The 15,691-nt window shown below is 47.6% G+C and overlaps 1 protein-coding gene across 2 annotated transcripts in view; it reads right to left on the bottom strand.

The window, feature by feature from the left end:
• Positions 1 to 15,691, bottom strand: part of STX6 (syntaxin 6) — a 95,397-nt gene that overhangs the window by 42,727 nt on the left and 36,979 nt on the right. For both annotated transcript variants that reach the window (XM_069232073.1, XM_069232074.1), the window contains exons 5-6: positions 12,058 to 12,180; positions 10,958 to 11,064 (exon numbers count right to left, since the gene is read on the bottom strand). In XM_069232073.1, the coding sequence (XP_069088174.1) occupies positions 10,958 to 11,064; positions 12,058 to 12,180 (230 nt within the window). The remainder of the gene's footprint in view (positions 1 to 10,957; positions 11,065 to 12,057; positions 12,181 to 15,691) is intronic.

Here is a 15,691-nt window from a genome sequence, read left to right as displayed (position 1 = left end):
CATCAATGTGTAGGAAATGAAGGCTGCTCGCCAGGTCCTGAAAGTGTTGCTTTCTTCGAACTCAAGCTGTGTTATTCACGTTCTTTCAAACAGCACTGCTTGCATCCAACAGTTTAACCGGTTCATGAACCCTGTATTCGGAGGCCTTGCAATCTTGGCAGCAAGCCCCACAACAGGGTACTGTCTTATTGACCGCTCATCTGACAGGCAACCTGAATGCGAAGGCAGATATCTTAAGACACCAACCTTTGTAAGATTACCCCAATGTGACAGACATGATCTTTTCCCACTTAGGGCTTCCTTTGCCATGTCTCCAAACCTGAAATGCCTCTTCTGTGCCCCACAATCCCACCATGTGATCTCCTTGGGGAAACATTTCGAATGAGCTGCTGAGAAGGCCTGCATAGGTATTCTCCCTCCCCACCCCACTATTCTCGAAAGCTCTGGACAAGGTGCAAGAGGATCATCCTCTTCACCCCAGATTGACAGGGGAGTCTGTTATGCCGATCTGTTAGAATTCAGTGTTCGTCCCCCGAACCCCCCCCACCTTCCTCTCCCAGGCAGAGCCAATCCGCTTATGCAGCAGGATAGACAGATCCCTCACTCTAATCCTCGAATGCTTCCCCTGCAAGAAGGAGATTCAGCAGTGTCAGTTAGAGGCCTTTAGCTTACCATCTGAAGAACGGGATGACAAACTAGCTACCTGAAAAGTGTCCACTGCAGGGACAGGTTTGTCTCTTAGTACTGGCCTGCCAACTTGAACCCTTTTCAAGGCTCATCTATCTGACAATTTGTGATTTACCCCACTTACAAAGATTTAATGGTTTCTACCGTCAAAAGGTAGTTGGGTGCATAGTTTGCCTTGTTATTGGTTCTTAACCAAATTTCATTGTTCAGGTTGGCCCTAGTGGTGAGCTTCTTCACAAGTTTGCTGTCTGTTTCCGCTTACACCCTACAATGTTCCACTGTTCACACTAAAGTTCCAAGGTAGGCCACTGTTAATCTTGTTTTATTTTCTTCTGCTTTTAAACTCTTGTAAGGAAGTGGCGCCTGAGTGACAAGTGACACATACATGCCAGCATTGTCTCTTTGAGCCTACAGAGCAGTCCCTGTAGTTTCATGGCACCATCTGGCAGCACTGGACAGCTAGTGCTCCTGGAAAGATTTCCAGGACCAGTAAGGCACCACGGCGTATTCATAAGATGAGAATCAGTAAAATAGAATATCATTACCAAAAGGTACATACATTTTCCTTTTGGGGGTTATCCTCTTAGTTTCATCTTTCAGAAAGGATGGCCTTTTTTTCGATCAAGTTCTAAGCAACCAAGATATTTGATGTAATTTGAAAAACAGTAGCAGCATGCAATATACACTGACCAAATACTAAATCCAGATATGGGACCTAGTGGAAGAATACCCGCTAGAATATAGGATGCTGCTGCCTTAACTACTCTCAAACATATACAAAACTCTGAGTAACTGCCAACGTCCTCTTGACAGCCTTAGAAATAGGTGGGATTGCGACCAGGGAAGGATTGAGGACTCAGATGGGGGAGAAGCTTGGAAATACCTGCAGGAAGTTATCATCAGGGTGGGCTTTCGGCTAGTACAACTGAAAATTCTGCACCGGGCATATTACACATGGACCTGATTACATCTCAAGGGAAGGTCGGGTAGCAGCAGGTGCCCATGTGGATGCCAGCAGGAGGGCTACCTAATGCACACTTTGGTGCTTACCCCCCCCTCCAGGGCAATAGTGGGCACAAAATATGGACTGGTGTATGCAGGCAGAAAAGCAGCATATCAGGTGTGACTGGGCCCATGGAAATTAGAGAAAATGTGGAACCCCTGGAGAGATTTCCAAGAACATGAATGACTTTCAGTCTATGGATCAATCTGTGGTCTGCAGCTATTGGGATAGGAAATCACGGATGATGTTGCAGCCAGAAACACGTCTATAACTTTGCACTGTACTAAGACCTACCTGGTCAAGGGATGATGAATGTACCTGCCTTGGTATCTCTGCTGAACATGTGATAATGGATACGCTGTTTTTACTGAACTCTTTGGGGGTTGCCTCCGGAGCTGATATCACAATAAAAAATAAATTAAAAAAAAAATTTAAAAAAAAAAAAAAAGACACCAACAGTGCACTTGTGTGGGCGCTATGGTTGTGTAGATATCCATAACAGGACAAACTGAGAATTCAGAAGGTAAACATAGTATTCCTTCAACTGATGTTTTTCATGGAATTTCTAATGTTTCACATTCTTGTATGTCAAGCTAGTAGAGATCGGTATTATCTTTTACATGTAGTTTTTTCCAGGCAACAGGGAATTTCTTGATTTTTTAAAATCAAATACTTATTAACTGGCCACATTTCTGTCGTGTGACCTTGCTCTAGGCCATGACATGGAATTCCCTGCACCCAGGACAGGCAGTGCTTATGGGGCACGCCTGCAGCTATAATTTGCAATTGCTGGACCCTTGGGATGGCATGCAAACATGTTCTGAACCTTATAGCTGCATCCTAGATAACCCAAGAGTGTTGCCTGAGGTCATGCCTTGCTAACACTTGGCACAAGGAATGATGAAGCCCTACGGGTCATTAGCACAAGACTGTCCCCTGATCAGTAACTTCTGTCCAGTTTGTTTTTTCTTTAATTTTGCTGGCTTATCCTAAATTCTAACAAGGCATAGACGTTCACCATGCCCTGCATGTACTGAAAACAGGCATCACTGTCCTGTTCCCAGAACCACTGCCTCCTGAGTTTTGTCTGTTCAGCAGATCTATGGAATCATTGTATGTTTTAACTTTTTATTTTTTATCTTTGTAAACTACAGAACAGTCACCAACAACTCTCAGGCGAGCGAAAGGAAGGGTGAATTTGCTTTGTTAATTAACCATTCAACAAGATAACAACTGAATGCAAATTCCCCATTTGACTCTCACCAGGGTCCTCTGTCCTTTTAGCAACTGCCAGCCTTGTATGAATGTAGGACAAACTAGAAATGATTCCTCAATTTGAAAAGGGAGTGTAGTATGTTTCCAAGGAAGACTGAGTCTGTAGACGTAGTACTTTCAAGAAGGTAGGGGAAGATAGCTCAGTATTCCCTGGATGGAATTCCCATTAAGGGTGCCCAATCAATCAATCAGTGTATCTGTAAAGTGCGCTACCACCCGCGAGGGTCTCAAGGTGCTGAAAGGGGGGGGGGGGGGATGGGGGGGGCTGCTACTGCTCAAATAGCCAGGTCTTGAGCCGCTTTCTGAAAGTCAGCAGGTCTTCAATCTGTCTTAGGGGCAGGGGAAGGTTGTTCCATGTCTTGGCGAGGTGGGAGAAGGATCTGCCTCTGGTAGTCGCTCTTCGGATGCGGGGGACGGTGGCGAGGGCAGCTGAGCGGAGTTGGCTGGACGGGGTGTAGAAGTTGAGTCGTCTGTTGAGGTAGGCTGGGCCGGTGTTGTGGAGCGCCTTGCGTGCATGGGTGAGGAGCTTTAAGGTTATCCTTTTGTTGACAGGGAGCCAGTGTAGGTTGCTCAGAAGGGGAGTGATGTGGCTGTGGGCATCGAGGGTCAGGCAAGCAGATGCGTTTTGTATGCGTTGCAGTCGTTTGAGGAGTTTGGCCGGGGCACCTGCGTAGAGAGCGTTTCCGTAGTCAAGTTTGCTGCTGATGAGGGCTTGGGTGACTGTTCTTCTTGTATCTGTGGGGATCCATCTGTAGATCTTGCAGAGCATGCGGAGGGTGTTCAAGCAGGATGAGGAGACGGCACTGACTTGCTTGGTCATGGAGAGTGTTGAGTCAAGGATGACGCCCAGGTTGCGTGCTTGGTTGGTGGGTGTTGGGGGTGCTCCTAGAGCGGCCGGCCCCAAGGAGTCGTCCAAGGCTGAGGGGTTGGTGCCGAGGACCTCTGTCTTATCTGAGTTCAACTTCAGTTTGCTGTTCCTCATCCATTCGGCGATAGCCTTCATTCCATTGTGGATGTTGGATTTTGCGATGAGGGGGTCCTTGGTGAGGGAGAGGATCAGTTGGGTGTCATCGGCATAGGAGATGATGTTGAGGTTGTGTACTTGGGCGACGTGGGCGAGCAGGGCCATGAAGACGTTAAACAGCATAGGGCTGAGGGACGATCCTTGGGAAACGCCGCAGATGATCTTGGAGGCTTCAGAGGAGAAAGGGCGGAGGCGGACGCTCTGGGTTCTGCCGGAGAGGAAGGAGGTGATCCACTCTAGGGTTGGGTCTCGGATCCCTGCGTTGTGGAGGCGTGTGCGTAGGATGCGGTGGCAGACGATGTTGAAGGCGGCCGAGAGGTCCAGGAGGATGAGAGCCGCGGTTTCGCCGTGATCGAGCAGGGCCCTGATGTCGTCGGTGGCGGAGACGAGGGCGGTTGCAGTACTGCGATTGCTGCGGAACCCTGACTAGGATGGGTCCAGGATGTTGTTTTCTTCGAGGTAGTGGGTCAGTTGTCTGGTGACAATCTTCTCAATGACCTTGGCCGGGAATGGGAGCTGGGAGATGGGGCGGAAGTTCTTGAGGTCTCTCAGGTCCACCATGGGTTTCTTGAGTAGGGATTTGATTTCAGCATGCTTTCAGCTTTCGGGGTAGGTCGCGGTCTCGAAGGAGATGTTGATGACTTTGAAGAGGTGGGGTGCGATGGTGGAGCTTGCTTTGTTAAAGATGTGGTGCGGGCATGGGTCTGATGGAGATCCAGAGTGGATAGTGTTCATGGTTTTGATTGTGTCGTCTTCGTTCACGTTGGCCCAGGCGAGCAGAGGGTCTTAGTTGAGGGTGGGTGGAGAGTCCGGGGTGGTCTGGCTGTTGAAGCGGTCATGTATGTCTGTGATCTTGTGGTGGAAGAAGGCGGCGAGGGAGTCGCACAGGGCTTGTGAAGGTGGGATGTTGTTTGTGTTGGAGCTGGGGTTGGAGAGTTCCTTCACGATGTTGAAGAGCTCCTTGCTGTTGTGTGTGTTGTTGTCCAGGCGGTCTTTGAAGGAGTTTTTTTTGGCAGATCTGATGAGGTGATGGTGATTGCGGATGGCATTCTTGAAGGCAGCATGGTATGTCCAGTGTCTGTTTGAGGAGCCACTTTCTTTCCAGTTTCCGCCAGGTTTGCTTGGAGGCTTGAAGGTCCGGGGGTGAACCAGCTGCCTCTCTTGTTGGCAGCTCTGTTGGAAGGTTTGTTGAGCGGGGCGAGTGTGTTAGCGCAGTCGTCGATCCAGAGGTTGCAGGCAGCGAGGTTGGGATTGGTGGGTTCGTTGGGTGGTTTTTGGGCGAGGCTGGTGTTCAGCTGGTCCTGGTTGATTTTGCTCCAGTTGCGGCAGGGGATCTGTTGGGTGGAGTGGTGCATGGTGATTTTCCGGAAGGTGAAGTGGACGCAGCGGTGGTCGGTCCATGGGAGTTTGGTGGTGTGGCTGAAGGCGACGTGGGGGCTAGCGGAGATGACGGGGTCCAGCGTGTGGCCGCCAGAGTGTGTTGGAGTAGTGACGAGTTGTCTGAGTCTGAGGGTGGCGAGGTTGTCGATCAGGGTGGTGGAGTTGGGGTCGTTGTTATTCTCTAGGTGGAAGTTCAGATCGCCGAGGAGGACGTAGTCGGTGGAGGCCAGGGCGTGTCTGCTGACGAGGTCGGCGATGGAGTCACAGAACTGATGCCATGGTCCGGGGGGCCTGTAGATGAGGGTTCCTCTGAGGGTGGTATTGGGGTTGGTGTGGATCTGGAAGTGCAGGTGTTCGGCTGTGATGAGGGTGTCTTTGGTGCAGGTTGTAACCCTGATGGTGTTCTTGTGGATGATGGCGATTCCGTTGGTGCGATCTCTGCGGGTGATCTTGTAGCCATCCGGAATGGCTATGGCGATGTCTGGGGCAGAGAAGCCATTCATCCAGGTTTCCGTCAGGAAGGCGACGTCCGAGGTAGAGGAGTCGACCAGGTCCCAGAGTTCAATGGCGTGTTTGCATGCAGAGCGAGTGTTTAGTAGGATGCATCGTAGGTAGTTGCTGTCCGGTTCAGCCGGTGGTGTGGAGATTTCGAGGCTGGTGAGGCTGCAGTTCCGGCAGGTGAAGGGTCCCTGGGTGTGGCCAGGGGAGGCCAGGAAGCAGGCGTGTGATCGTCCGGTGTTGAGTGCGTGGAGGGTGCTGGCGGTTTAATGGCGTTACCGGCCGTGGTGGTCATGGGGACCAGGGGTCCTGTCGCTAGGTGCGGTCCAGGCACAGACGGGCTTGCCTCTGGTGCGCAGCGGCCGCCATTAAGAAGGGGAGGTGGAAGGGGGTGGAACCAATGGGAGCACGAGGGGGGCGGGCCGCAGGGAACGCAGCAGCAGGGCCGGGGAACCGGCAAATGGGGCACACAAATGGCACAGATTTAAAAGAAATCACAGGTAAAAACGAAATTTGATATATATGGAATGAAAAATAGAGCGAGTTCAGAAAATGCTGGAAGCTCCTACTGTAAATGGCAGCGAGGCAGCAGGGACGGGGCCAAGGACACGGGGGTGCAGAATGGAGGATCCACCCGACGCGAGGAGTCGAGTCTGGCCTTAAAGCAGGTCAGGGGTCACAATCAAAGTTGTGGCTTTAAGTCTGTGTTTGAAGGAAAGTGTAATCTTTTCCCTGGCTAGTGTCTCCCAGAGTCTGAGCAGTCAGTTTCTAAACGTCAGAACTGTTCCCTTCCTCCAGTGGACTAAAACTGCTTGCATTGCTGTAATCAAGTCAAATACTTGTGCAATTTCCCCCTCTTGACAGGACCACCTACGTAACCATCTGTATACGGACTTTGAAAAATATATCTAACTTACTCAGGATTTCCCCCCAGCATCTGTGTAGTTTGGGGCATGTCTAAAGCAAACATGTTAAAAGTGATTTGGGCACTCCACTCTCTCCAATATAGGATGGACTTCATTCGGTCTGAAGTAGCTATATTATCCAAGGTGCAGTGCCACTATGCGAGACTCTTAATTCTGACTCCTTCAACTTAATAATAGGACACTCTGGTTTTGTCACACAGATGTTCCCAGTCCTTACTGAAGATGTCCCCTTCCAGTTCCTTACCACACCTTTTCTGTCTGGGAATCTTCTCAGTAGAAGCTGACTCCTGAAAACTTTGTAGAGAGTCAAACTGAGTTGACTATCGTGTGATCCATCTTTGAGCGAGTTGCCTCAATGGCTCTGGTGTGATCAATTGATGAAAGTCCCACTGTTGTACTTATAAATATGCACATCTCACAACTTCAGTTAGGTTGTAATGCCTTTTAAGATTGTCAAAAGGTTTAGCCTTTGGTAAAAGGGGACCTCACCATGACATATCTGTTGGTCCTACAGTTATTGAAGGTCTGTTACACCATCGCTGGAATGAAATTGGAGTTAAAGCACATGAGGATGAAGGGCAGTGGGAAGGTAGTAAGACTTAAACATATTCTAATATTTGGCCTACAAAAATAATGTAGCCCTGTTTCCTGGGGACAAATACAGCCACCAACTTCTCAGAGATCGATGTAACCAAGACACCTGCCACATGGGGTGGACGCTATCAAGTGATCAATTTAGCACCACCACTTTGAGGTTTGCACCCAAGAGCAGAGTTGATCCGCTTGATATGTTAAAATATGTAGGATGGCGAGGCCTTCTTGAGCAATCATCCGATACACAATCTGATAGCTATCCTCTGGCTCCTTGCTTGCCAAATTTAATTACTGATTGTGACTTGTAGCAATTTCAGTAGCTGACATGGTATTACCAGGGACATAGTCTGATATAGAGAGGATCTTGGGCACGATATTCATTTTAAGTCTCATCTAAAATAGTGCATGCACTCTCTTTTGAGAGACATATTATCAGCTTACAGTGAGCTTAGAGCCTGCCCATCACTTACCATCGCTGGCTTCATTATCACTTCAATTTGTTTGCTTCCGATTTGTTAGCTTATGTGGGCTTTACTCTGTTTTTGTGTGCTTGTTGCTCTCCTGGAGCATAGATACATTACTGGCATCCTTCCACTGCTCACATTTCAGACGGTACTTCTTGTTTAAGCACTCCATGAGACAGCATGTGTTTTTCCAGAGGTCTTCCGCAAGCACTCCCCTCCCCATTGCGTTGATGTTACTTTTTTTTTCCTGCCTGTGTGCTTCTTCCACATCCCTGCATTCTCATCTATGTGCTTCTCCTCCTCAACTCCACTGTGTTCTCTCTTGCCTGTTTGCTTCCCCACTACACATTCCTCTCTCGCCATTTGCTCAACGTTCTTCTTTCTCTCCTCCGGTTGCTTTCCCACCACTGCTATCTCTGATACCAACCTCCTCTCCCTGCTGCTTTCCCCCACCCAATCGCACTAAATTTGTTTTTGTTTACTGATCGAATTCGGATGTATAACAAAAAAAAAAAGTCTGTGTGTTATTTTGTAGGAGGGGGGCCTACAAAATGACTTTTTTCTTTTTAGCCGTGCTGCACAGCATCAGGGAAGCTATGCGGCATGGCTAAAACCATTCACAAAGCCAGTAGGTCCCAAAGGCAAGACATATCTGCTTTGCCAATGCTTGTTATAACTGTCACTCTGCCTATCCAGGACACGTATTTTGGCTGCCACCTTCAGAGGACCTGCTTGACATCCTTCTGCAGAAGAGAATAACTGAGTGCCCCTAGTGCATACAGAAGTGACATAACTGTTCCCCGATAGATGACCAGCTTAGCACCCAATCTAGGGGAATAGTATAGTTTCAAACTGAAAAGAGGCCAGGTGATCCACAGGAGATTTCATGTATATTCTCACCCCCACCTCCTCCTTGGGAACCCTTAAGTCACTATAGGCCCACTTAAACTTACTTCTGCAACATCATGCCTTAAATCCCTCCCCAAATACTTCTTACAATGAAGTTTAAATTAAGATGTTCACATCTATTTCTTGGTCTCGTTGTGGTCATCTTGAAATATAGGGATGGTATTGATCCCCCCCCCCCCCTTTCAACCACATGCTTGTGTGCCCCTTTTCCAGACAGAAAGCTGCATCTACTTTGTAGGGCTTATTTTATCACTTCGGGGGTACTCAGTTCCTGATCGTTCTATATTCATTACTAGTGGATGTTGGTCCCTGAAATTCCACCACTACTTAGCGTCAGACTTAGCTTTTTCAATTTCTTTTTTTACGGGTTGAATGGTTGTTTTAAGTGTTACAATTTCCCACTACTCTTTGTGAAAACCACCAGCAGGTTTGGCAGGCTGGCTGCTTACTGCACGTGTGTCTTCTGTAATTGCCAGAATTTATTCGGACTCTTCAAGATATTTAGCATATGGTTTCATGTTATTCAATGAACAAATGAAGTGGAAAGGGAGCCCCAACTGATATTGTACATCATGTTTACACAGAAAGTCAGTGATTTGCCCACATTCTCTCCTTCTCGTGAATGTTGTAGGAGCTAAACAATGGTAAAGCCTACATTTCGGGTGACAATAGGCTACAAAGTCTGTAAATCTTGTGGGAGCAAAATGTCCTCCTTTGCTTCAAAGAATGTACTGGTGTTAGTGTGTCTGGAGGAGCTTTAAGGTAAGGTACGAAATCCACCACTCTGTAGGTGTGCCTCCCAATCTGTTTCTGATGTGATAGACCAACTGTACTACTGGGTTCTGAATGTCCAGCCATTCTGCCCGTCCCCCGAGGGAGGTCCCTCATACGAATGGAACACTTTAGAGCTGCCTATTCCCAGCCTCTACAAACTCCCAGGGAGATGGCGACCACCCAGCAGTTCTCATCGGAGTCTCACGGAGTGTCCTGATTTCTGAGGCTGTGAGCTTACTCATCGAGGAAGCAGCAGCGGAAGTTGCCAGAACATTGGCACAAGCGATGCAGAAGCCCTGCTGCAGCACTGCTTTTACTCCACTTAAGCTGTCACCATGATGGTGGCTGACTGTCTTCGAATGCGAAGCCTTTTGCTGGATCAGTCTGACTAGTCTGCCCGACTCTCTGCCTCTACCCCACAGCATCAGAGCGCTTGGCGGTAACAGGTTTATTCACATTCGAGAAGGTAAAAGGAGGTATGGATGCAAGCAGATATTCTGGAGAAGTAGCAGAGCTCTCAGGATCACATCTGCTCCATTCCTGGCTGGTCAAGCCCAACACTGAATCATTTTAGATACCCCCAGGTGTAAAATGGTTGGTCTAACTTTGCTAATTTTTGCTGACAGTTTTGATAGCTAAGATTATCAACTCCATAGTCAAAATGTAACATGTGGTAAAAGGGTTAATTTGCGCCCCTCTGCGGTTTGTTCTAGAGCCTCTCCCATTTTAAAAAGGGTTCAGCAGACCTCCTAATGTCTGTCAGTGCAAAAATGTTAAGCTCATGGCACAGATTTCGATTTCAAGCTCAAGTTTAAATTTTGGGACAGCAGGCCAACTATTTTTTATTTTTGAGATCTTCAAAAAACAGTGTATATACTTACAAATGAAGAATGGAAAAAAGTGTGCTAGATGTGAGTGGTTAGTATCTTCAAATTAAGTTTCTTGTTTTACCCGTCCAGTAGTTTTTACAAACTCGTGATCAACAATCCCCTGTGGGATTTGGAAAGGGAGCATCTACTACTTAAAATCACTCTTCCATGACTAATCTGAATGCAACTTTTGCAAACTGACTTTTGGTGGATTACATTTTTGTGCATTTTATGTAGACTGATCAAAAATACCCGATTCCCCAAGACTGTGCCCTTATCTCCATCAATGCTGTGACATTTCTCCACTGGTTCCTTCATAGTTCTTTTCTGATGCCTCCTACAGGAGGATTCTCCCTGTTCCACTTGTTCAGCCCTGGACACATCCCTCTACTGGTTTATCCTTCTCCCAGCACCACCCCCCATTGCTTTCTCATTGGTTCCTTTCTTTCTCCTCTGGTTCTCCAATGGCCCATTCTATCCCGATCTGGCCCCTTTTCTCCACATTTGCTGATTTCTCCAAAAGGTTAACTATTTATGTTAACATCCTTACTCACACTGCTTGCTCATCTAATTCATTGCCGATGCGCTGAGACATGTTCTTCAGGACCCCGATACTCCCAGAGACCAGCTCCAGCTGCTCGTCCTGCTGCTCTGCGATCAGCTACATGAGACAAAGTAGAAGGTGAATACAGAGAAAACAATTTATAGATCCAGTGGCTTAGCTGGGAGCAAACTGGAAATCTAACCAGAGGCAAGGAAACATATATGACAACATGGAATTAAAGAGAAGAATGGGAGCGAGGAATAAAAGAAGAGGGTGGTGGTAATGGAAGGCAGAGAGAAAGTGCTACAAAACCAACTAGAAGGCTGGCACAAGAGCTAGAGGAGGTGAGAAAGGAAGTCAGGTCCCCATGGTGGTGAAAGAAGTCAGAGGAGTAATCACTGAAACAGAGAAAATGTGCTAGACATCTTAGCTGACATTTTATACCTTCCTAGATGGCTTCTGCCCCTTTCTGGAAGTCCTTGCCTCTTTCCACAAGTTTAACACCGGACTGAAGAATTAACATCTCCTGCTATGTGCATCCTCTCCCTGCAAGGGCACCTTCATAAATGTCCCTAAACTTCTTCCTAGATGGTGCTTCAACTTCTCATCTACAGGACCACGCTGCCAATTAAAATTTCCTCCATTAAGGAAGATTTCGGACCTCTCAATTTACAGCTCTACAGAAACTTGACGCACTCATACAGCTTGAAGTCTAGGGTTCCGTGACAGCCAGAGTTCATTCTTTTCATCGGACTCAGAAGCACTGTGTGGTACCAAACTTCATACCCTTTCAGCTATAAGGTACATAAAAGGCATCACTAGCCTGCAGTCGGAGGACCTGCAATAAATTTACAAATACATCCTCTCGCCCTCAACTTGAAGTACTGCTTGACCCCAAATGCTATGGTAGTCTACTGTGCACACTGTAGCCTTTCTCTCATCAGCTCCTGAGGCTCTCCAGTGCTGCTGGATAACTCCTAGGCCCTAGGCAGCATAATTCATTAATGTCAGACACTAAAAATCCCCAAACCAAGATTTCCAGTACTGCAAGATTTCTCATACCGACATAAACCCCAATCCACATACAACCCAACTCAAATTGTGTAGTACCTGCTGCTGAGTGTGCTGCTCTTCAATAAAGTGAGTGTTAGCGGAATGCAACTCCCGATCCAGACGCTTGTATTTGTCAGCTCCTGGGGCCCAGCTCTGTCCAGCATTCTCTCCCAGTAGGGTCTGTGCAAGTAAATTGAGAAGAAAATTGAATCAGAGAGGCAACAACACTATTACATTTTCTTCATTTTCGTTGCAACAGCAAGGCACTACTTAAATGGGCCTCCAACAACAACTGTAAAACCACATGTAAAAGTAAATAATCCAATAGATAAACATGTCTTCAAGGATACATAGTGAAAATGAAAATGAAACAAGTAAGAGAGAGAAGAGAGGAGCAAACCACCAGGGCTGAATCAAGAACACTAGTGCTCCCAAAAGGTGTAATGGATTGAGCAGATCAACTACCCTGAGGACTATGATTGTACTTGGCAAGCAGTGCGGCAACAAACCAAGCTCATCTCCAAATAACAACTCAGAACAGAAGATCACAGTTAATTATTATAGACCACTATGTGCAAGAAGGGGGGCAGTGATGTGTGTCAAACTAAAAATTAATTACAGCGCTGTAGCTCACAAATTATGTCACAGGTGACATTTAAAATGACATCAATGACATCACATATAACTTCACAATTACATTATCGAGGAAATTACTTGAATTTTTTATCAAAATGCTGCTTTCTGGAATACAACCAAATCCAAACTCACTGCGATATGTATAAATGATGTGATGACAGCAACATCTCTCAGAACAGGGGCGATATTAAACTTTAGGTTTGTGCTGCAAGGAAAATATACCCTTGAATAAATAAAGTTAAAAAACAATGGAGGTTTGATCTCAAAGGATGGGTCTCTATTACTCTATTATGATGTATGCTTTCACTATTCCAGATTCCACTACGTTTTGATTATGGTAGGTGTAGGAAGCTGGCACTGTATATACTATCTCAAAGTTAGAGATAATGTGCACAGATGCCAGGGGTTCCCCAAGAGGTTTGACAGAGACAATAATCAAGAATACTAATGCTCTATTTGTGGTAGTGTGGTCGAGCAGTTAGGCTTATCAGAGGGTAGTGTTAAGCATTTGTTGTACACACTCAAGCAATATATGAGAACACACACTCAATGGGTTTGTTTATATAGAGAAATTTTAATTTACTTTAGAACCACAAGATTCAAATTGCAGGTAAGTACATTAAATGTAAGGTACTTTGCAAATAGGTATAGATAGGACTTTGAATCAAAACAGTAATGTACACAGTTTGGCATAAAATGGCAATAAGCTATGTTAAAAGTTGACAGTGCAAAATTCAACAGTTCCTGAGGGAGGTAAGTACAGTTAGGTTATTGTGGTAAGTAAAGCACTTACAAGTTCAGTCTCCGGGGCATAGGTAGCCCACCGTTGGGGGTTCAAGTCAACCCCAAACACCCAGCACCAGCAACACAGAGCCGGTCAGGTGCAGAGGTCAAAGAGGAGCCCAAATAACATAGGCACCTATGGAGACAGGGGGTGCTCCAGTTCTAGTCTATTAGCAGTTAACAACCGCGTCCTCGGGGAGCAGACCAGGGGGGTTCAGTAGAGCACGGGGGAGCCCCAAGTAGGCACACAAAGCACACTCTCAGAGGCACAGGGGCGGCCGGGTGCAGTGGGCAAACAGGGTGTCGGGTTTGTCCAGGTTTCACTGGAGGGACCCTGGCGTCACTCACATGTTGCAGGCAGGGCACAGAGGGGATTCTCGGGCCAGCCACCTACTGGGCAAGGGTGAGGGCCGCCTGCTGGTCACTACTGCACCAGTGGTTGGTTCTTCAGGGGCCTGGGGGCTGCAGGTGCAGTGCTTCTTCCAGGCGTCGGGTTTCTTCTTCCCGGGCAGTTGCGGTTCTGGGGGGGGGGGGGGCAGTTGCGGTTCTGGGGGGGTCCCCGGGATTTGTCATTGTGGGGGTGCAGAGAGGTTAGCCTAGGATAGATGCATCGTATGAGTCACCTGGGGATCCTCTCTGGGTCGTTGGTTTCTCTGGACACAGGTCAGGGGCATCGGGTGCAGAGAGGTGGGGATTCACACTTCAGGAGCGAGGGGAGTCCCTTTAAAGATGGTTTCTTCTTGTTTGGTTGGACAGGTCCGTTGTCCACGGGAGTTTCTTGGTCCTTTGTAGTTGCAGGGCAGTCCTCTGAGTCGGCAGAGGTCGCTGGGCCAGCATAATGCATCGCTGGTGCATGTTCTTCGAAGTAGGAGACAGGACGGTAGAGCTGGGGCCAAAGCAGTTGTCGTCTTCCTTCTCTGCAGGGTTTTCAGGTCAGCAGTTCTTTGTAGGTCATCAGGAATCTAAAATCCTGGGTTCAGGGTCACCCCTAAATACTGAATTTATGGGTGCGTTAGGGTCACAGGGCAGTAGCCAATGGCTACTGTCTTTGAGGGTGGCTACACCCTCCTCGTGCTCCCTCCCTTTGGAGAGGGGAGCACATTCCTATCCCTATTGGGCTAAATCCTTCCAAGGAGGGGGGCACTTCTGCTTTGGTCCCCTTAGGGGTAGACCTGGCTGAGGGGGTGACTCCTACTTGTTTTTCTCATTATCTCTCCGGGCTTGCCACCAAAAGTGGGGGCTGTGTCCGGGGGCTGGGCATCTCCACTAGCTGGAGTGCCCTGGGGCATTGTAACATGAAGACTGAGCCTTTGAGGCTCACTGCTAGGTGTTACAGTTCCTGCAGGGGGAGGTGTGCAGCACCTCCACCCAGTGCAGGCTTTGTTTCTGGCCCCAGAGAGCACAATGGCTCTCACCCCAGGGGGTCAGAAACTCTTCTCTCAGTGGCAAGCTGGCACAGACCAGTCAGTCCCGCACTGAAGGATTGGGTAATATACAGGGGGCATCCCGAAGATGCCCTCTGTGTGCATTTTTTAATAAATGCAGCACTGCCATCAGTGTGGATTTATTGTGCTGAGAAGTTTGATACTAAACTTCCCAGTGTTCAGTGAAACCATAATGGAACTGTGGAGTTCATTCTGACAAACTCCCAGACCATATACTTAATATGGCCACACTGTACTTACAATGTCTAAGAATGGACTTAGACACTGTAGGGGCATATTTCTCATGCATCTATGCCCTCACTTGTGGTATAGTGTACCCTGCCTTAGGGCTTTAAGGCCTGCTAGAGGGGTGACTTACCTATGCCACAGGCAGTATTTTGTGTGCATGGCATCCTGAGGGGGAAGTCATGTCGACTTTGCCGTTTTCTCCCCATCAACACAATGGCATTGTGCATGTGTTAGGTGGAGAGTCCCTTAGGGTGGCACAGCACATGCTGCAGCCCTTAGAGACCTTCCCTGGTCACAGGGCCCTTGGAACTATTGGTACCTTTACAGGGGACTTATCTGTGTGCTGCAACAAGGAGACATTTTCCTACAGTAGGTGTTAGCCACAAGTTTCTGTGGTTCCAAAGTAATAGTTCAACACTGCATTTTAGGGCCAAGTTGCTGTGTAGCTCAGTTCACTCAACTAATGAGGTTACTGATTGAAATGCATCAACTCTACAGGGTTGTGACACTTCTTGTGGGCCAATTGCTGGTATTGAAAGTAAGGGTAAATGTGTCTGTAGATAAGAACTTATGATACAAGGACTGTATGAGGCACTCTG

Source organism: Pleurodeles waltl, chromosome 4_2 (assembly GCF_031143425.1).
Source record: "Pleurodeles waltl isolate 20211129_DDA chromosome 4_2, aPleWal1.hap1.20221129, whole genome shotgun sequence".
NCBI classification, from domain to species: Eukaryota; Metazoa; Chordata; class Amphibia; order Caudata; family Salamandridae; genus Pleurodeles; species Pleurodeles waltl.
This window is presented reverse-complemented; position numbering and strand designations above follow the sequence as displayed.